General features: G+C 35.4%; 1 protein-coding gene and 1 pseudogene across 5 annotated transcripts in view; both read right to left on the bottom strand.

Moving 5' to 3' along the window:
* Positions 1-23,121, bottom strand: part of LOC112921570 (ankyrin repeat domain-containing protein 26-like) — a 112,214-nt gene that overhangs the window by 57,159 nt on the left and 31,934 nt on the right. For all 5 annotated transcript variants that reach the window (XM_072749246.1, XM_072749247.1, XM_026000846.2 and 2 more), the window contains 8 exons: positions 19,606-19,735; positions 19,241-19,293; positions 15,194-15,287; positions 12,234-12,262; positions 12,070-12,142; positions 9,469-9,723; positions 7,229-7,311; positions 2,314-2,465 (listed from right to left, as the gene is read on the bottom strand). In XM_072749246.1, coding sequence (XP_072605347.1) covers positions 2,314-2,465; positions 7,229-7,311; positions 9,469-9,723; positions 12,070-12,142; positions 12,234-12,262; positions 15,194-15,287; positions 19,241-19,293; positions 19,606-19,735 — 869 coding nt within the window. The remainder of the gene's footprint in view (positions 1-2,313; positions 2,466-7,228; positions 7,312-9,468; positions 9,724-12,069; positions 12,143-12,233; positions 12,263-15,193; positions 15,288-19,240; positions 19,294-19,605; positions 19,736-23,121) is intronic.
* Positions 4,915-5,910, bottom strand: LOC140597903 (putative coiled-coil domain-containing protein 144B; annotated as a pseudogene).

The following is a 23,121-nucleotide window of genomic DNA, read 5'->3' as shown; positions in this document are numbered from 1 at the left end:
AAGACAGAATTTTGGAGAAGAGAGTTTTCTATTGGGCAAATATTGCTGATAGATTCAATAAAATGAGATCTAAGAAATTATGTCTAGAGTTATTAAAGTGAAAATCAAATGGTAACCTTTTTATTAAAAGTGAAAACCAAATGGTAACCTGAAAAATCAATTCTGGAGTAGTGGGAGTGAAAATTAATAGAGTGAATTCAAGAATGGATGGGAGGGAAATGAGGATCACTGAGTACATGATTCTTTTAAGGATTTCATAGCTAAGTGGAACAATCACGGGTGATTTAATTATCTTGTTTAGCTGTAGTTTTCAATCCTTATACAACGATGATGTAGAATTTTTGTAATATTTTGGAGTTTTTAAAATTATATACATATAGCACTAATTTTTTTTCTTAATGCCAGACCAAGGGACAACTGGATGGCTCAGTCAGTTAAGCCTCCAACTCTTGATTTTGGCTCAGGATATGATCTCACAGTTGTGGGATCAAGTCTTGCATTGTGCTCTGCTCTCAGTGCCAAGTTTGCTTGTTACCCCCATGCTTCCCTAACATAAATAAATAAAATCTTGAAAAAAAAAAAAAGCCAGACCAAGACATCAAATAATTCACAAAATTATACAACCAAAACACTCCTCAAAACTTTTCTAGATATATAAGAGTATATAACCTGATTATCATTTTTCTCATGCTTAGAAAGACTATGGAAAAACTAAGTTTCAATAGCAGTATTATACATTTGATAAAAATCATCTAACTCTAAATTATCTTATACTATCCAAATAATTAGTTATATTAAAATTCTATAAGTATAAGGGGTTTGGAATGCAGAAAGTATTGCTATCTTATAAACTGAATTTTCGTAAATTATATAATATGAAGTCACTATTGAAAAATTTGGTGTGGTGCATGTTGAAATATATTCTCTTTTAAAAGGATGGATAAGAGGCACCTGGGTGGCTCAGTCTGTTAAGCATCTGCCTTCAGCTTAGGTCATGATCCTGAAGTCCCAGGATCAAGCCCTGCTTCAGGCTCCCTGCTTAACAGGGAGCCTGTTTCTCCCTCTGCCTCTGCTGCTCTCTGCACTCATACTCTCTCTCTCTCTCAAATAAATAATCCTAAAAAAAATTTCAAAGGAAAAATAATAGCATGTATGCAAGGTACCTTAAAAAGAAGACTCACTGCATTAGCAACCTCTATGTTTATAGCACAGGGAACAAATGTTTATATAGAATATGGGACAAGTTGCCAGGTGAAATCTCTTGGGAATGTTCAGATCAATTTGAGAGTCCAACATTTGAGCACTCATGCATTGGGAACCAAAACCAAAAACCTAATAATTAGCGATTTTGTTGGTAATAAGGTAGAGTGCTAGCAGGTAATTTCCTTTTGCAACTCAGCAGATATTAACAGTATTCTAAAGTTTCTGTTAAGACATCAAATTAAACACTTTAAATATATTTTGTTAAACAATCAAAACCCTGTAGACCTAAATTCATTTTTTCAAATCATCACACACTGCATTGTTTTATAGGTGTGAAAATTTACTTCCTTATGGATGGATAGTTGGAGTACTTCCCACTTTTTGATAAGTGAATGCTGTAATAAATAATCTTAACATATATATATATACATATATAACATGTTTATGTAAGTATTCTTAACATATCTGTCATATTTTATATATATATACTAATATATAATAAATGTGCTTAAAATGTGTGTGTCTAAGTGTTGACACAAGTCATGTTTTCCTCTAGGATCTACTCCTGGCAATGAAACTGTTGGGATAAAGGGACAGCATATTTGAAATTTTGAAATGCACTGCTACATTGCCCTTCAGAAAGGATTTGTCAATTTCTTTTATTTTTTTTTAAGATTTTTATTTATTTATTCACAAGAGACACACAGAGAGGCAGAGACATGGGCTGAGGGAGAAGCAGGCTCCCCATGGGAAATCTAATGCAAGACTCGATCCCATGACCCCGGGATCACAACCCGAGCCAAAGGCAGACATTCAACCACTGGACCACTTAGGTGCCCCAGATTTGCCAATTTCATTTAACAACAGTGTATGAGAATGACTTTTTCCTCACATTTGCTAACCTAGGTTATTATTTTTTTAATTAAATATTGACCACTATGCCTGCAAAAAAAATGGTATCTTGTTGGTCTTTGCATTTTTCTAACACCCAGAGTGGAATATCTCTAATAAAAATATAAAATGTGTTAATTATGAACATTAGATCCAACTAGAATTTGCTTTGTAGAAAAATGATAATTATCTACTGTTTTAATATTGCTATAGGCTTACGCATCAGAATCTTCATTCTTCATAGTAGGAAATAGGTGGTTATCAGTTTTGCCATTCTTTCTTTGTTGAATTAGTCCAGCAGCAGCAGCAGCATATATGTTTTCTGCTCCTTCCATTTTACTACTCTTCTGCTTCGTCCTTTTTTTTTCAATCTTCAATGGAAATTTGATACTAAGGATAATTGTTACTACTTTATTCATTAAAAAGAATTTTATTCATTAATTATATCATTTGACTCAGTTCATAATTTTAATCAATAAAAATATTTTGCACTTCATCATTACATGTAATTGCAATTTTTGTAAATTCTGCTTCATTCCTGTTTGAATAAAAACAGAATTTTCTAAAATTTCAAAAAGGGCATTCTTAATTTTGTATTCATATCTATACTTTGCCACCTAATATTCCCAACTTCACCCCATCTGATCAGCAAATTTCAAAGAAATAAAAAGACAAAGACACAAAAATTTGTCCTCTTCTGTCTTTACCACCTGGGTTTTGCTTAAACAGACAGATTTAAAGGATGTGACATTGTGGTGCTCCAGGAACAAATAGGAAGGTTTCCATTTTTGCATTGAGCTGTTCTTTCCCCAACTGCCTCTTATAATTCTTTTTTTCATTTGGATCCCAGGGCTATCAAAAGTCACTGTTCATTAAAATATGTGAAGCAAAGTTCACCATAAAACAAAGCAGAGCAAAACTGATATTAGTGTAGAATTTTGGGAAATGAGTAATGCTCCCCAAATTTCATATTTGATAACCATAAAATTTTATCGCTAGAGGGTATTAAAAGTAACTATCAACTTTAATTCCATTTCCTACTGATAATGGGAGTAAAACCAAAAAAGGTTACATGATTTGTCCAAAGTTCCTAAAGTGGCATTACCTAGCATCAAAAGAGATGAAACAATTCCTTAATGCTGAATGAAATAAATTACCAAACAAATTCATTAAATTAATTAGCTAAAAAAAAAAATTAATTAGCTACACTAAAAGTGTGACTTTGGCACAGTAATTAAATACCTATTTGAGGATGAGGCACTTAGCTAATTTTTATTTTAAAGGAGGATATCTCTAGATTTTTGTTTATTTTTACCTCAAAAGTCAGTTGTCTCCATTAGAGTCAAATACTGAAGGTTTGCTAAAAATCTATGCTACCTACATGATAAAAATCATATATGTCAAAATATACCATACTTTATTAAACATGATGTAAAGGTTTGACTCAACAGAAATACCTGAGAATGGTGATTAAATAAACATATATATATGGGCATCTGGGTGGCTCAGTTGGTTAAGCATCTGCCTTTGGCTCAGGTCATGATCCCCGGGTCCTGGGATCAAGCCCCATGCATCAGGTTTCCTGCTTTGCCAGGAGCCTGCTTCTCCCTTTCCCTTCTACAGGTGCCCCCCCCCTTGTTGTGCTCTTTCTCTCTCTGTGTCATATAAGTGAACCTTAAAAAAATATTTTTAAATGTGGAGGAGATGCCTGGGTGGCTCAGTCTGTTGGGCCTCCAGTTCTTGATGACTCAGAGCTGACTGAGGTCATGATCTCTTGGTCATGGGATCGAGCCCAGCCTCAGGCTCCTCACTCACTGGGGAGTCTGCCTCTCTCCTTAGCTCTCTCTCTGGCTGCCCCTCACCCTGCTCACACTCTCTCTAAATAAATTAACTAACTAACTAACTAACTAACTAAATAAATAAAATAAAATAAAATAAAATAAAATAAAATAAAATAAAATAAAATAAATTCTGTAAGGAAAAAAGTCTGTTTTTAAAGACATGTAGAAAAAAACTGTTGATAATGCAAATATTTGTTACTAAAAATATTTCAAAGCAGTCATGTTGGAATTCTAAGTTCAAAGGATTTGAGGAAAGCAGAGAGGATTGCACATACTGAAGCAAAAAATAGACTGGTTTAGCTGAAATATTTGTTTATATCCCTTCTCTTAGTTATTGCTTCTTTTCCATTGTATTGTTTATGGAAATGCAATTTATATTTAAGCAAATAGATAAAAACCCTAAACATTGTGACATATTTTTTAAAGATATATGTATTTTAGAGAACAAAAACAATAGCATGAGAAAGGCACAGAGGGAGAGAGAAACTCCAGCAGACTCCATGCTGAGCACAGAGCCCAACGTGGGGCTCTATTTCACAACCCTGAGATCACAACCCAAGCCAAAAACAAGACTTGGACTCTCGACTGACTGTGCCCCCCAGGCACCTCAAGATAATTGCATTTTTTACAGCAATACTCTCTATGGTTATTTTGGTTCAAGAAGTCACAGGGTGCACAGCTAAATCAGCTTCCCAGTTCATACACCACTTGAGAAACTGAAAGAAACTTAAGGAAAACAAATATATTTTCTTGCATTCCTATCATTTAGATAGCAAAAATAATCTATTTCCAAACACAATTATATATTGAGACAACCCATTTTATACATGAGCTTTTTTCATAAGTGGAAAATCAAATTGGCTCAGATAATTGATAAAGAGGAGAAAACAAAAGAGCAGCAGCTCTTTTGGAAGTTGAACTTTCAGGAGTTCTACTTGTAACATGCTTTTCTCATTCTTAAACTTTTGCATATCTTGCTGTCATTCTTCTTTTAGATATACTTCTGATGTTCCTAAACTATGAGGTAAAGAACTCATGTTTTCTAATTCAGGTTCTGTACGTTTATAGTTATTAGTATTGTTATTATCTGCATATAATGGCTTCTAGAACAAGACTTGTATTGGTTTTGTTTTCTTGTGTTTGTAATAGCAGAAGTATGCCTTTTCATTTGAATCATTTGTTTCATCACATTGGAGTGAGCAAGCCACAAATCAAAAAGGCTTTCTGGGTCACTATACACAGGTATATACCCAGTGTCTAATTTACAAATAGTAGTATTTTGGTTCATATTTTTCGCCATCTGCATGTCAAACTCTTGGTCTTCTTTCACTTCACATGTAACTAGTGGGTTCCTTACTTTTTTATTTTCAGTATCGTTATAAAAACTCTCATTTTTGTTACAAACATGCTCAATTGGTTTATTATAATTTTTACAGTCTGATTTATTTTCATGTAAAGAAAGCTTAGAAGATGACTGGCAAGCACAGTCCAGGGACCCAAAGTGAATGAGAGAGAATGACATTTTTGAGACTAGACTCTTTTTATTCAGGGAAGGCCTGAGATACTACAGAGACAGACACTCCAAATTCATCTTTTTCCTCACAATCAAGTGTAAATATTTGACAAATTAGATGGTACTGCCTTTAAGTCTGCTCCTACTTTAGAGTCAGCACATAGTGGCTCTTCCTCAGGATAAGTAGTAACTTGTTATTTTTCACAAATTTAAACCAAACTTCTGCTTTAACTCTCTGCTAATGAGTTTTACATTATTTTTCCAATCTAATTACCCTTGTTTCATCCACATTTCCTCATACTTTTACACACAAGGATGTTCTGAGTGTACAGATCTATCATCCTCTCTATCACATTCCTTATTCATTTCTGGTTCTTGAGCCATTTTTTGCAGTTGCAAAAATGGAATCCTAATTTGCTTGGTTTGACTTTCAGATGTCTCTTCTGCCAGGATATATGTTTGTAAAATAACTTTATCCTTAAGTAATCAAGTATGGACAAAGGAAAATTAGAAAATAATTAAAATGTTATTTGCTGCTCCCAAGTCACTGGATTATAACTAAGAAGTGAAGACAGAAGAAAACCACAAATCCATACACTTAAATTTTCTCAGGTTTTCTTTTTTTTTAACTAAATAATTCATTACATGTTACATCCACCAAAAAATGAATTAGATGATTTTTAATGTTACAAACTTAAAAACATTTTATCTCATCACATCTTAAACAGTGAGCTCCTACAATGCATTTTAGGGTGTGTTTTTTTTTAAAGATTTTATTTATTTATTCATGATAGTCACAGAGAGACAGAGGCAGAGACACAGGCAGAGGGAGAAGCAGGCTCCATGCAGGGAGCTCGACGTGGGATTCGATCCTGGGTCTCCAGGATCATGCCCCAGGCCAAAGGCAGGTGCTAAACCACTGAGCCACCCAGGGATCCAATTTTAGGGTTTTTAAAAAGATTAATGACTAGAGAATAGGCAAACTAAATTATTAGGAACCAACATCAATTAACATCAATCAAAGAAAGGTAAATTTCTACATTTTAATTCAAATGATATACTATGATAGTGTTAAACATTGCTATACATTATGTGCTTGTATCCAGTTCTAATATCTTGTAATGTCCACTGAGAGTGGATAAGAAAAATATTAATAATACTTACTGATTTCCTATGCTGAAATAAAATAACTGAAAAAGTTATTGTGTATAATCCAACTATAAAGGTCCCATCCGGGAAGGTCTGATTCTACAATAGGCAATTGTGTTGATTTTGTGACCCCATTCTCTGAAGTCAACTACACAGAGATCACAAGGCGGAATAAATCTTTAATCTTGGCATTTGTAACTGGCAATAGAGAACTAACACACTTTGAACCACTGAGAATAATTACTCCTTGTACATGAATCTAAGTCCGTAGTCATCATTGTTATACTACTCATAATTTCAACTGCTTAAACATATGATTCAATATTTGATGCTACCTTCTTTATCATGTAAAGAAGTTACAAAAATGAGAGAGGCTAAGAATATTTAGAAATTTTTTTGCCTCAAAAAAATTTTTTTTGCCTCAATTCCAAGGATGAAGTTTAGCTAACCGTTACTAAAAATTACAACAATATTTTAAGTTTTGTAACTTGTAAAGTTTTATTAAAACTAAATATTAAATTATAATATGTTGATTTCAATATGTCTGCTGAAAGATAATTTCACTTGAACCGTGTTACATTAGTAAAGCAGGGAAAACAATACAAAATCAGAAATTTAAATTTTTACATACCTGTGGGTGGTTATTTTCACTTTCATCAGGTCTTTCTTGCTCTTCCTCTGATGCCACTTCTAAATCTAGTTCTGCTGACAAATCTATAGATTTAGGTAAAACAGGCTACTTAGAATGGTTAGATAAAAGCTTTACCTCTATAAAAATAGAAAATCATATTTTATCAATTAAGAGTTTAAACTAATCTTTAGTTGAAAGTTTAGTTTAAGAAATACTTCTAATTATCTAAAATTTCAACAAACCATTTGAGAAATACTAAATGTCACCAGGTTAAAGGCACACAAACATCTCCAAGATTCATTCAGAAATTCATCCACTTAACATCAATGAATAAAACAATCAGAAAGAAAACAAAAATTTAAAATACAGTAGAAACATATAAAATCACAAGAGATTATTTTCTATTTTGTAACAGTAACTCTTAACACCCTAAGCTTCAACCACAGCATTATTCATCATTTCCAAAATTACTAGTACTTTTCATGCCTTTATTAGTGTACCTCGTCCCTATGGGTGTATGTCCCTGAGGAGCAAACATTCTGAAATGTTTTCCTCTACTACTTAGCAAATTTCTTTGCATCTTTTAGGACTCAGACTGCTATGTAAAGTCATCCTTGATTATGAGTATCCTTCCCCAGATTAAAATGTATCTGTTTCTTTGGGGTTACCTTAGTACTGTACAGATTTTTCTAGTGTACCCTCATCACCTGAACTGTAAACTACTTCTTTATGTATCTAGTTCTTTTGCTCCTACACTGTATGGGACAATCTCAACCTTATTTCTTTTCACTTGATGCCTTTTATAAAGTCATGAACACAGTTCTCCAGGGACCCAGGATTGTTGTTGATTCACTTAATAGAGATTTATTCTGTACTGGGCCCTGATAATTTTATATTCTGAATATTTCTGGAACCATTCTGTCAGTTCAGGTGTGTATCATCTTTGTTTTGCATTCCTTCCTTCTAATTCATCTCCTGTCTTTTATTACAGTGCCCCTCAAATTCATCCCTCCCCACAGCATTTACAGTGATCTGTCTCAAATGTATATATGACCATGAACCACTGTTGAAAACATATTTGTGTCCAGGCATCTTAAAATTACATACAAAGCTTTCATAATCTTGACTTCTGCCTAACTCTCCATCTTTTGCCCTTTATACCGTCTGCCCTTATCTCTGACATCCTGAACTGCTAGTGATGTTTTCCTCTTTGATCCCTGTATTTTACGCAAATGTTTACCCTGTTGTGTGCTTCTCTCCCTTGTCTTACTACAAGAGCCTTGCATGCTCTCCCCATTTTCTGCCCTCTAATCCCTTTGAATCTGTCTGACGTCACTGTTGCAGTCTCAGTTTAGGCATTATCTCTAAAAAAGCTATTCCTGACATCTTATATATACATGCTTTTTTAAATCCGGTCCCCTAGCACTTAGTGGGAACTCCGTAAATAATTACTAAGTAACGTAAAGACTGTTTACACAAAGATGGTTTAAGAGAATGTCCCCTACAGGGACACCTGATTGGTTCAGTTGGTTGAGCGTCCAGCTCTTGATTTCAGTTCAGGTCATATCTCAGACTTGTGAGATGGAGCTCTACGTGGGGCTCAGCACTGGGAGTGGAGCCCACTCAAAATTCTCTCTATTCTTCTGCTTCTCCCTTCCTCCTCACTTTCTCACTCTTTTCAAAAAAGTAAAATAAAAATAATCAAACAAAGAGATGGACTATACCAACATAGCTGAGAAGAGAATACTATGTAGTAAATTCTCAACGATTTCCATTACTACTGGGAAAGTCAACTCCAAAATAAAGTCATAGAAAATATAGGAAATATTTTAATATTCTGTTTGAGAAGGTGTTTTTTGTTACAGTGAATATAGTATGACCAATACTTACGAATTTAGAGCTAAAAAGCTAAACTAAGAAACTGTTTTGAGTAAACAATCTTTACATCTCTATCTAGTTTTCCCAACTGGTCCCCAAATTCTAAATATAATCCTGCTACCCACTCTCAAGTGAATGCTGAATACGAGCCTAAAAGAAATTATTTTCTTCTAATTCTCTTTCTTATTTATATGTAGCTTTGGTTAGAGGAAGAATGCAAATGTCTTGCTAAAAGATGCTCTCTTTGGTGGTAGGTTGCATGAAAGGAGTAAACACAAAGTAAATTTTGCCACAAAATTAGTTTTGAAAAATCAGAACTATGGTAAAGTCATGAAGAGTCTGAATTCTCTATGATTCTTTACCTTTTCTGCTCTCTCTGTTTTCTGGTAGCTCTGATTCACACAGGTCATGAAGTGTAGAATTCTCTAACAGAAACACAGCTCCAATATTAATATTTTCTTTATCCATTAAGGTTGTCTGTCCAAATTCTGTGGATGCGGACTCAATTTTGGTCATTGGTTGTGATACAAATGGGCATTTATCATCAACTTTCAAATCCCCAGTTCTTTGACAAGTCTCATTACCGAGGGATAAACTAGAATCCCAATCTGAAAAATCTGAAAACAAAGTTTCATTTATTAGAATGTAAATAACAATACAAACTTAACTAATTTGTATAAATTCTTTTCTTAGAGAAACAGTCCCAAGTTCTGCTTTTCTCCCAGACACACTGCTTACCACTCATTCGCAGCTAATTATATTTTACATGTCTTATACTTGGCATTCACACAGATGAATTTAACTCTCTCTCATTTTTTCTTTTTTATTCTCTAGTATTACATAGTTTAATTCACTCACCAAGCTCTATTACATACTCTATATTCCATAAAAGCTCTGTTCATTGATAATTAGGATTCTTCAAGGTCTGAATGTTTTTAGTTCCAAACTGATGTCTAACCATTTATTTTATGTTTAAGTATGGCATTTTGCATTCTAAAGACATGAGTTTTATTTATTTATTTATTATTTATTTATTTATTTATTCTATTTATTTATTTTTAAAGATTTTATTTATTTATCCATGACAGACAGAGAGAGAGAGAGGTAGAGACATAGGAGAAGGGAGAAGCAGGCTCCATGCAGGGAGGCCCACTCAGGACTCGATCTCGGGTCTCCAGGATCATGACCTGGACTGAAGGTGGCGCTACACCGCCAAGTCACCAGGGCTGCCCAAGACATGAGTTTTAAAAAACTTTTAATGAATGGTACTACTTTAATTATAATGAGATGGTCTTTCCTCAATGAACCAAAATTCTCAGAATTTAATTTTTGGACAAATATATTTATATGAGAAATGAAAGTCTTGGGTAATGTCGTTTCCATGTAAAAACAAAATAAGTCTCAATCCACACTGAGATCCAAAAACTACAGTGCCATGAAACAGAAAATGAATATATAACAAAACTACTGTCCCTTGTTTTAAACAAGATTGGTCTGATTTAAACCTCTTAAAACAAGGGAAAGAAAAAAGCAAGAAATGCAGAAATGAAACTTTAATGCCCATTTCATCACAAAGGCCCCTTTATCATTTTAGGTCCATGAACCCTGTACATGGTTTAAATCAGTTCTCCCATGTCATCTGAGAATCCCCAGAGTCCCATCGATTCACAAAATCCAAGAGGTCAAAACTATCTTCACAATAATACCAAATGTTATTTGACATTTTCACTCTCATTCTCTTATTCAGTTTACAGTAAAGTTTTCTGAAGATAAAATGTGTGATAGCATCACAACTCGCATGATTAGTGGATCACAGCTCTAATGGCTAACAACGTGAGATTGTGTATGCTTGTGTTTTAAATGTCTAACTTCTAAGATTGTAAATATCAACAGATACAATCCACTTAAACATACGTTCTTTGGAATTCCCAATAATTTTTTTTAAAGATTTTTATTAATTCATGAGAGATAGAGAGAGAGAGAGGCAGAGACCCAGGCAGAGATAGAAGCAGGCTCCATGCAGGGAGCCCAATCTTGGGACTCCAGGATCACATCCTGAGCCAAAGGCAGTGCTACACCACTGAGCCACCCAGGCTGCCCTCCCAATAATTTTTAAATAGTACAAAAGGACTCTAGGCCAAAAAGGTTCAGAATTACTGTTTTAAGATTGTGTCTACCAAATATTAAGATACAACTAATTCCTTCCCACATTTTTATTTTTTTTTTTAATTTTTTTTTTATTTATTTATGATCGTCACACACACAGAGAGAGAGAGAGAGAGAGAGAGAGGCAGAGACATAGGCAGAGGGAAAAGCAGGCTCCATGCACCGGGAGCCCGACGTGGGATTCGATCCCGGGTCTCCAGGATCGCGCCCTGGGCCAAGGGCAGACGCCAAACCTCTGCGCCACCCAGGGATCCCCCTTCCCACATTTTTAATGATCAAAGTCACCATACATACCTGCACGTGCATGCACACACACAGTCTGCTAATCAGAACAAGTGTTTCACTTAAAATGATTAATATAATACAAAGATGAAATGAAGTTAAAACACAACTGACATGTTAGCAAGTGAAGCTTTGCTTTAGGTAATAGAATTCAAATAAGTATGGTGAACAGTGGAAAAGTCTTAGAGTCTAATAATTAACTTCTGGGAATCCCAAAGAAGTAAAGGAATTCCAAACTGGGAACATTAGGATTTCAAAACTTAAAAAGTAGAAACTTGAGCTAAAGCTTACATTTTTAAAATCTCTTTTTCTTATGTTTGTAAATATCTTTTGTTCAAACATGGATATCAGCAATGACACCTACCTTATTTATGTCAAATCCTTCAATTAAATTTGCCACACACACACACACACACACACACACACACAGAAGAATTTGGTATAAGAAGATTATGGGCATTCCAAATATTTTAGTGTACTTCTTTCCACAGTTAAATTTGTACTGTAAAATTTACCTGATCTGGACATTTGTTGATCTTTCCCTGCTACTGCTTCATTAGTAACAGAATCTTTTACTTCAGTGGTAGACTGGAAGGGTATTGAAACAATATGATTAAGACAATATGTATTTCATACAATCTGTAGTTAGAAATTCAAAATAAAAATACATAAGCTTTACCTTCCAATGAAGATCTTTTCCAGGAGAATCTAAAATGCAAAAGGGACATGTAGTTAATTATACGTAGATATGAAAGGCAACTATACATTCCTGCAGTTAATATTAAGGTGAATGAATCCTCATGCTTGGCTTTGAAAGTGATTACATTTGGTTTTGATCTTTTGTTTCTAGAGATAGGAAAGTGGGTTAAGACAGCACAAGAAAGAAATAAGAACCCATTATAAATATTGGAAAAAACAGAAATATATGTTCAACATAACATGCAGTTAGGATTTCAAAAGTAAGATGATGTTTCAAATGAAATCACTAAATGTTGCACATATACCAATGTGAACATGCTGATTGATGGGGGAGAAAAGCAATCTTTAATCAGAGGAACAAATGGTGACTGAGAGGATAAACGTGAAAGCTGATGGTAGAATGCAACAGTACATCCTGATTGCAGTACAGCAGAATCATTGATACCATTCTACTACAAGTATTTGCCATGTTCTTCAATTTGTCCCAAAATTTAAGCAGTACACAGTTATGATGACAGTTCAATTGAATGCATAATTTATTTTTCATTGGAGAAAGTGTTATGAATTGATCAGCCTGGATATACTTGTAGGATAATAGTTAATAAAAGTATTCATTTTTGTCTATACCCATGTGGGCCACTGGTATGCCTACATTTCTTGTATCCTCTAATTTAGCCATCTTAAAGTTTCTTGACCCATGCATGCAAGAAGGTATATAAAACACATTAAGAAATAATGTATAATAAGCTTTCAATATGGAACTATGACTACCAAAATGAAAAAAATCAATTTAATTGCCACTGAATTTTTAGATACTAAAAATCTTCTGTATTTCAAAATCAGTGTCATATTTACTGATAGTAACAATTTTAGCATTTAATGAATGGACTCTATCATTTCTTGTGTTTCCAAAATCAGTTTGATTTGGTAGACCATGTCAGTCTTGAAGAGGTTTGTTTGAAACAGCTGTCACCCCCCAAAATTAGCTATCTTAAAAAAACACCCATGCTTCCATATTCAAATTAATCTCACTTGAATAATGATTATCAATGTAACATATATCTTTGAGATCCAGTAGATTTGAGAAAGATGAATGGTGGCTATGTTTATCCCAAGTCTAGCACTCCATTTGCACTCAGTATTCTTTGTCGAGCAGCTGTGATCTAACCTGTTTCAGTACAAATAAACTCAAGCTATCTAAAATAAATGCTCTAGAGTTTCCTCACCAAATTCAAAACTCCCTAACTAACATAACTTTTTTTTTTCCTCTCTTTCCCTTCACTATCCAGTCTTCAAAAGTAATTTCTGGGGGCACCTGTGTGGCCCAGTCAGTTGGGTGTCCAGCAATGATTTCAGCTCAGGTCATGATCTCAGGGTTCTAGGATTTAGTCCCATGGTAGGCTCCTCACTCAGCAGGGAGTCTGCTTAAGGATTCTCTCTCTCTCTCTCTCTCTCTCTCTCTCTCCCCATCTCCCTTTGCCCCCTCCCTGCTCGTTGACTCTCTCTCTCTAACATAAATAAATAAATCTTTTTAAAAGGTAATTTCTGGTCTATGGTCTTGATTCTTTTTGCTTTTACTATCTTTTTATGGATATTCTCCACCACTTCTTTTCTCTTTGTTTAGCAATAATACCTTACATTTATACCTTCTATTTCTGTATCTCCATGTTGAGAAATAAAAAGAAAATAATGCTTTTCCTTGATCCTGTTATGTCTTGAAATATCCAAGAGCCTTTCCAGATATCTCTACAGGGAAGTCTACATCCATGCTACTGAGCACATGACCCAAGGACCACCGACACTGGCATCATCTGAGAGGTCAAAACACAGAATTCCAGACCTGCTGTTCATGGTGTGCATTTTTAACATGGTCTCAGGTGATTCACTACAATTTGCAAAATTCTGGTCCATACTGAATCTGCTGCCGCATTCCTTTACCTTAACCTTCAAAGATCAAGCCTCAAGTTCGTCACTAACAATTCTCCAAAACTGAAAATGTATTAAAAGTCACAAATGTTCTAATGGACTTTTTATCAGGGCTAAAGCTTCCTTGATCTCCCCCTAATTGACCCTGCTCTCTTTTTCCTTCCAAGTCTCTTTTTTTGCACTAAATGATACTAACTTATGAAGTACCACCATTTTATATGACATTAAGGTACACATAATTATTTATTTGAAAGGTGTATTCATTTATTTGACACAGAGAGAAAGCATGCACAAGCAGGCAGAGCAGCAGACAAAGGGGAGGGAAAAGCAGGCTCCCAGCTCAGCACGGCTCCATCCCAGGTCCCGGGGATCATGGCCCAAGCCAAAAGCAGACCTTCAACTGACTAAGCCACCCAGGCACCCCTAATATATATACATTTATAGTTGACTAGGACATAGCTCTGCATAATCAGCTAAGTCAATCCTTAATGTCTTCCCAACAGTGAGAAAAACTGTTAAGAGTGGGAAAATTTTGGTATACTACTCTGACAAGTTTTGGTACTGGAAACTCACTTGATATTATCCCCACATTTCAAATAGTTTTCTCCTCCTATTAAAAGAATTCTTTTATTTTACCACCTTCCATTATAAAGTGTTACTTATTTTCAAAAGTAAGATGATGTGTACTCCCTGTACACTCAGCCTTTCTCATCATTCCCTCCCTGTACACTCAGCCTTTCTCATCATTCCCTCTTTGCTCTTTTCCAACAATTTCCAGACATTCCTTAGGTCTTGGAATACCTGGAAATGGAACCAGTAATTTAGCTCCTTTAGTGGTACTCTCAACTTAATCTGTAGCTGACACCTGATAAAATATAGAACTTAACTCCTTTTCACATCTTTCTCCTTTCTACGCATTTAATAGGTGATTTTCTTTGGATATTAGGATACATCAGAATTTCTGTTTTGAATCAACATTCTATCAAATGACTTTTTATAAAATACAATTCTTACCTTCTACTTGTTCATTTAATATACTTTGCCCTTGTTGATCTGCACCTCCAGGTAAACAATCAACAGATTTCTTTGGAAGACTTGCAGAAATACTCTGTTAAAATTAACATCAATAATGAGTTGCATAAAAATTTCCTAGTCCTTTTCTAAGAAAATATTTGAATGCTCTGCTTTAATAGCAATCAGACTTACAAATAGGAAGAGCATGTATTGAAAACCAACACATTTAAAAACCTCATCTATGCTCTCTATATTAAGTGTGCCTTTTAATTTTCATTTGGCCATTAACTCTAAAATGAACATGGAAGGCCAGAGTAAATACTTTCACAGACAAGAAGACTGACTTATATGTACATTTCAACAAGAAAATAACAAAACACCTAACTCTACTTTGCATTCTCCACCAGAACAAAAGGACAGTAAAACTATGTATTGAAACAAATTCTTTAATAAGTATATTTGCTATAAATCTAAACTGTTCCTAATGGCAGAAAGTTTTTTAGTGTTAAAATAAGATACTTGGCATGATAATAAACCTTGGAGTACACCATGTTGAGTAGAAATAGAACACTGTGGTAGCTGCTGCTTCATTTAGATAAACAAAGGCTTGGAATTTTTATTGGTAGGAAAAACGGTTGAATGAAATGGCAAAGTAGGAAGAAAAACTTTTCTTGAAATTATGTTTAAATAATAGCAAAAAATTTTAGATATAGGTATGAAATGTTTCAGAAAGTATAGTAAGCTTTCAGAAGGGAAGAATAAGAACATTTATTGAGGCCAAACCTGTTGGGACCCCTCTCACTCCTAAGAGCTTTCTCTATATCTTTACTTAATAAACTTCTTTCATTTTAGTCACACACACAAAAAGAACATTTATTGATTAATCACCTAAAGGTACCAGGCATTTGTTTAGTATGCACATTTTCTTTTCTACACTCAAAAATATCAATGGTTATAACAGCGGGGTGGGTCTTCCTGCTTCCTGGTTATTCTAAGACATTAGAGTGAAATGATGAACAGATGTGCTCCATGGTTCTCTCTGTCCAGAATGTCCTTCTCCAAGACATTCTTGCAACTGGTCCTTCCCATCCTTCACTTGGCAGCTCTGGCCACACTCAGAGAGATCTTTTCTGACTACCAAAATTCCACTCCCATTCTCATCCCCATCCTAAATACAAACGCCTCCAAAATTCCCTAAACTAACGTTTCCATTTTTTTATATGAAACACTGACAGTGACTTAAAATGGATCATTGTTTCCTAATTTTTCTGCTCCTACCACTACACCCTGTACAGCCTGGTCATAGTTAGTATTCAGTAACAGAAATGTATTTGTGAAACAGTGAAAATCATGTCACTGAGGGGGTGCCAGGGTGGCCAGTCAGTTGAGCATCCAAATCTTGATTTCAACGCAGGTCATGGTGTCAGGGTCGTGAGATCAAATCCCACATTGGGGCTCTGTGTTGAGCTTGAAGCCAACATAGGATTCTCTCTCTCCCTCTGCCTCTGCTCCCCACCTGCTCACACATGTGCTCTCTCTCTCTCTAAAAAATAATCATCATCCTCATCTCACTGAGAAGGTCTAAGTACCAAATCACTATGCTTGAAGAATGCAAGGGCTGAGGGTGTTGAAGGCCACACAGTCAAATATTCACAAATGACTTGATCCCCCAAAAACTTAATTACTCATCTCCTATTGAATTTCCTATTTTAAGAGCAATTAGACTTAAAAATAGGAAATGTATATATGAAAAACCAAAACATTTAAATAAAAGACTCATATATATGTTCTCTAGATCTAAGTTACTTTTTAACCCTCATTTGGCCACTGACTGTAAACTGAGCATGGAAGTCAAGTAAATTATAAATTAATGTTGACCTTACCAATAACGTGAAGTCAATGAACAAACTTTGTATATGATATGTATTATACAATGTATTCTTAAATATAAACTAAAGAACAGGTTATTAAGAATATCATAAGGAAGGGAAGCTACATTAAGAAAATACTGTATCGAAAAGCATCTGTAAGTGGACAGACAGTTCAAGCCCATCTTGCTCAAGGGCCAACTCAATGTCTCTAATCACAGGCTACTGAAACTTAACATACCCCAAATTAGAAATCCACCTGTCCACTCTAACTTTCCCATTCTTTTCTTAACACTTGCCATTTTACTGTCCTCAGAAATCTTCACATTAATAAAACATGCCCTCTATATTTAGTAAGTCACTAAAATACTGCTGTGATCACTTTTGCCTTATATTTCTAGAGCATTCTTTACAGCTTACAAAGTGCTTTCACCTTTGTTACCACATTTGGTCATGACACATACCTGAGAGGTAGGTATTAGTAACATTTTTATGAATGAGATCACTGACATTCAAAGAGGTTAAACAAATTTTTCTGAGATCCCACAGCTAATAAGTAACAGAAGATGGTAGCACATCTTTTGACTTCAAATACAGTGCTCATGCCACTGTAGAGCAGCTGCCTCTACTAAGACATAGATAGGCCCTTTTTACCTTCTTCCATAGTTGTCACCTTAGAATAGGTCATCATTACTTTATAGTTATGTTACTCTAAGTAGGGCTGCCACAAAGATATGAAATGCATGCTATTTCAACTATCCAAAATGTTTTTACCTTTTAAAATACCACTAAACCGGGGGTGGGGGGCGGTGGGGCTTGATGGCTGAGTCAGTTCTGGGATCAAGCCCCAAGTCATCAGCCTCCCTGCTCAGTGGGGAGCCTGCTTCTCCCTTTCCCTTTACCCCTTTTCCCACTCATGCTCACCCTCTCTCTCTCTCTCAAATAAATAAATAAAATCTTTATAAAAATACATGAATAAAGCACCACTAAACCACATTGTTATTATACTCCCAATGCTCCTTGTAGATCTACCTGACAATCCAAATATAATACTTTTAGGGTGCCTGGATGGCTTAGTTGGTTGAGCATCCAACCCTTGGTATCAGCTCAGGTCATGATCTCATGGTCATGGAATCAAGCCCTGTGATGGGCTCTGCGCTCAGAGTGGTGTCTGCTTCAGATTCTGTCTCCTTTTCTCCCTCCCACTTGCTCACTCTCTCTCAATAAATAAATAAATACATAAAATCTTTAAATAAATCTTTAAATATATATTTAATATATAAAATGTGATATATATTACACATAATATACAAACTATATATAAATATATATGCCTTATATAAAAGGATATAGAAATTATATAAAATATAAATATATATTAATATAATAAATTTAATATATAAACATACTGTATATTATATATTTTTTTATAAATTTATATAAAACTATAATCCAAACTCTGTCTAGATCTCATTAGAAGTTTTGCACATCCATATACACCACAGAATCTTCACCATAGGTTGACCTAGAGTAATTCTTTAGCTTTTTAGGTAACTTCAAAACCCAAACTTGGGATGCTTGGGTGGCTCAGCGATTGAGCATCTCCCTTCAGTTTGGGGTGTGATCCCAGAGTCCCCGGATTGGGTTCTCCATGGGGCTCCCTGTGGGGAGACTGCTTCTCCCTCTGCCTGTGTCTCTGCCTCTCTGTGTGTGTGTCTCTCATGAGTAACTGGATGGAATATTTTTAAAAAGGATTCCTTAACACATTTTAAAAAAAGATTTTATTTATTCATGAGAGACACAGAGAGAGAGGCAGAGACACAGGCGGAGGAAGAAGCAGGCTCCCCACAGAGACCCTGATGTGGGACTCAATCCCTGGACTCCAGGACCATGCCTAGAGCAGAAGGCAGATGCTCAACCACTGAGCCACTCAGGCATCCCGATTCCTTAACACTTCTAAGCTCAGTTTTCTGCAATACTACTATACACCTTTCACTAGGTTAAGCTTGCAAATTAGCAGAACTGTATTATTATATTTAGCACATAATTATCAAATACAGGTAAAAAGTATAAGGAATTAGTTTTTATCGGCAAATGCAGAGATGAGAGTGTAAAGTCTAAGCATTGGTTTTATAACATCACTCAATGCTTATATTTTAAAATAACAAGAAGACAGTACCTCAGAATCCCAAGGTGAACTATCTTCTCCTTGCTCTAAAGCTGACATCCTATCTGTAAAATATAGTCACAAATACATTAATGAGAACATGTATTACTATGAATTCTAAACACATATACAAGCCTATCCCCATTCACAAATATTTTAATAAAATAAAAGTATTAGAAGATAAGATTTTTCAGAGGGTGGAAACATTTTGAGGAAGAAAAAGTTGGTAGTAGTTGGGATACTTAGAAAGAAAGATAGCAAAAGAAAATTAACTTAATGAAATGAAATGGATAACATATTTGGATCTACATACTTTCATATTGTTTTATACTAGCATGTAAGCATAGAAAAAAACTAATAGATTTTTACTGACTTACCACTTGTATTATTTTTGTGTGCTCTATCAGCAGAAGTCAAATTGTCATTAACTGTTTGCTTTTGTGGAGCACTTTCAATAATATCAATACCATTGTCCTTTTTTTCAATTGCTGGCTTCGTTGCTCCTTCCTATATGAAAACCACCAAAAACAAAACAAAAAAAACAAAAACAAAAAAAACCACTCCAACTTCAGAAAACATCACATTAATTCACTTACTCACTCACTCCTCAGAAAGACAAATACATACCATATCTGTCAAGTCACAGGCACTATCATGGAGTCTGCCCTATAGGCTAGTAGGGGTACAGATGGATGAAAATAAATAAGAACAAAAGAGGATCATTCACTAGTTCTACAAGTGAAGTGAATAAAGTACAGTGAAGGCACAAGGAGAAAAAAATGCATATGGGAAGTCAAGAAATGCTGCGAAGATAGGGCTGTATCTTGAAAGACAAAGTATACAAGGAGTGTGTGAAGGGCATTCTAGCAAAGGTAGAATGATCAAAAGGAGAAGCAGGAAATAACATAGTAAGTGACAATAGCTCAGAATGTGGCAAAACTATGACACAATTATTGGGAGTGGGGTAAAGAGATATAATTGGAAAATCAGGATTGAACCAAAAAAGACAGGGGTCATGTTAGGATATGAACTTTCTCCTTCAGGTAATGGGGAATCCATTAAATAAGCAGAGGAGTTACATCATCACAAATATATTTTAGAAATATAACTCCAGTACCAATGTAAAGATGAACAAAAAGGAACTAAAAGAGAAGAGTATTTCAAAATTATAGGTGAGAAAGTGAATTACAGTAATAAGATGTGAAAAATTATAAGCAGGTACAAGATACTGAATATGGTGGAGTGACTGGATGTGGTGATTTTTTTAAAAGATTTATTCATTTATTTATTTTTTGAGAGAAAGAGAGAGTGTGTGTCCATGCAAGGGGAGAGGCAGAGGAAGAGAGAGAATCCTCTTCCCACTCAGCCTCCCCACTCAGTACAGAGCCCAACGCAGGGCTCAATGCCAGGATCCTGAGATCATGACCTGAGCCACCATTAAGAGTCAGATGCTTAACCAAGTGAGCCACCCCAGTCACCTGGATGTGATGTCACCTAATTTTAGGGAAGTTTGGAGTGCAGGATTTTTCTGCTTCAGTGTTCCAATGGTGCTATATACTAGAATGGCGAAAACAAAGGACAAGCAGATTACAAGTCAGGAAAAGAAAAGGGTCAGAAATAATATCTTCAGTCTGGGACTTCACCAAATTTGAAGCACCCAGGGGACTTACGAAGTAAGTTTTAGATAAATACATTTGGAGTAGGAAAAAAATGACAATACTAAGGAAAACCACATGATGTTAAAAAGATAGTTATCTATAAAATATACTAACCTGATATAATTAATGTCAACCTACACAAATCTCTGAAATTTTCAAAATAAAAATAAAGGAAGGGGGAAAAACCATGGGATTCAATATTTCAATTATATACTTCAACATTACTTTCTAGGACAGAAAATACACTTTTATTAATATAGGCAAGTAATGAGCACCTGATGGCTCACTTAGCTAAGCATCCAACTCTTGATTTCAGCTCAGGTTATGATGTCAGGGTTGTGACACTGAGCTTTACATCAGGCTCCACGCTCAGAAGTATGTCTGCTTCTCTCCTTCTCTCTGCCCTTCCCCCCTTTCTTAAATAAATAAATCTTTAGAAAAATGCATATATATATGTATATATACATAAAGCATACATATATGTATATGTAAATATACATATATAAATGAACAAGTATTCATTTCTGTAATGAATACCATTTTTTAAATGATAAATTTATTTTTTATTGGTGTTCAATTTGCCAACATACAGAATAACACCCACTGCTCAACCCATCAAGTGCTCCCCTCAGTGCCTGTCACCCACTCATCCCCACCCCCCACCCTCCTCCCCTTCCACTACCCCTATTTCGTTTCCCAGAATTAGGAGTGTTTATGTTCTGTCTCCCTTTCTGATATTTCCTACCCATTTCTTCTCCCTTCCCTTCTATTCCCTTTCACTATTATTTATATCCCCCAAATGAATGAGAACATATAAGGTTTGTCCTTCTCCAATTGACTCATTTCACTCAGCATAATAATACCCCCCAGTTCCATCCACGTTGAAGCAAATGGTGGGTATTTGTCGTTTCTAATGGCTGAGTAATCTTCCATTGCATACATAGACCACATCTTCTTTATCCATTCATCTTTCGATGGACACCGAGGCTCATTCCACAGTTGGCTATTGTGGACATTGCTGCTAGAAACATCAGGGGCAGGTGTCCCGGCGTTTCATTGCATCTGCATCTTTGGGGTAAAACCCCAACAGTGCAATTGCTGGGTCGTAGAGCAGGTCTATTTGTAACTCTTTGAGGAACCTCCACCCAGTTTTCCAGAGTGGCTGCACCAGTTCACATTCCCACCAAGAGTGCAAGAGAGTTCCCTTTTCTCCGCATCCTCTCCAACATTTGTGGTTTCCTGCCTTGTTAATTTTCCCCATTCTCACTGGTGTGAGGTGGTATCTCATTATGGTTTTGATTTGTATTTCCCTGATGGAAATGATGCAGAGCATTTTCTCATGTGTGTGTTGGCCGTGTCTATGTCTTCCTCTGTGAGATTTCTGTTCATGTCTTTTGCCCATTTCATGATTGGATTGTTTGTTTCTTTGCTGTTGAGTTTACTAAGTTCTTTATAGATCTTGGAAACTAGCCCTTTATCTGCTACATCATTTGCAAATATCTTCTCCCATTCTGTAGGTTGTCTTTTAGTTTTGTTGACTGTATCCTTTGCTGTGCAAAAGCTTCTTATCTTGATGAAGTCCCAATAGTTCATTTTTGCTTTTGTTTCTTTTGCCTTCGTGGATGTACCTTGCAAGAAGTTACTGTGGCTGAGTTCAATAAGGGTGTTGCCTGTGTTCTCCTCTAGGATTTTGATGGAATCTTGTCTCACATTTAGATCTTTCATCCATTTTGAGTTTATCTTTGTGTATGGTCAAAGAGAGTGGTCCAGTTTCATTCTTCTGCATGTGGATGTCCAATTTTCCCAGCACCATTTATTGAAGAGACTGTCTTTCTTCCATTGGATAGTCTTTCCTCCTTTATCGAATATTAGTTGACCATAAAGTTGAGGGTCCACTTCTGGATTCTCTATTCTGTTCCATTGATCTATGTGTCTGTTTTTGTGCCAGTACCACACTGTCTTGATGATCACAGCTTTATAGTACAACCTGAAATCTGGCATTTTGTAGCCCCCAGCTATGGTTTTTTTTTCTTTTTTAAAATTCCCCTGGCTATTCAGGTCTTTTCTGATTCCACACAAATCTTAAAATAATTTGTTCTAACTCTCTGAAGAAAGTCCATGGTATTTTCATAGGGATTGCATTAAACGTGCAAATTGCCCTGGGTAACAGTGACATTTTCACAATATTAATTCTGTCAATCAATGAGCATGGAATATTTTTGCATCTCTTTGTGT

Source organism: Vulpes vulpes, chromosome 2 (genome assembly GCF_048418805.1).
Source record: "Vulpes vulpes isolate BD-2025 chromosome 2, VulVul3, whole genome shotgun sequence".
Lineage (NCBI taxonomy): Eukaryota > Metazoa > Chordata > Mammalia > Carnivora > Canidae > Vulpes > Vulpes vulpes.
This window is presented reverse-complemented; position numbering and strand designations above follow the sequence as displayed.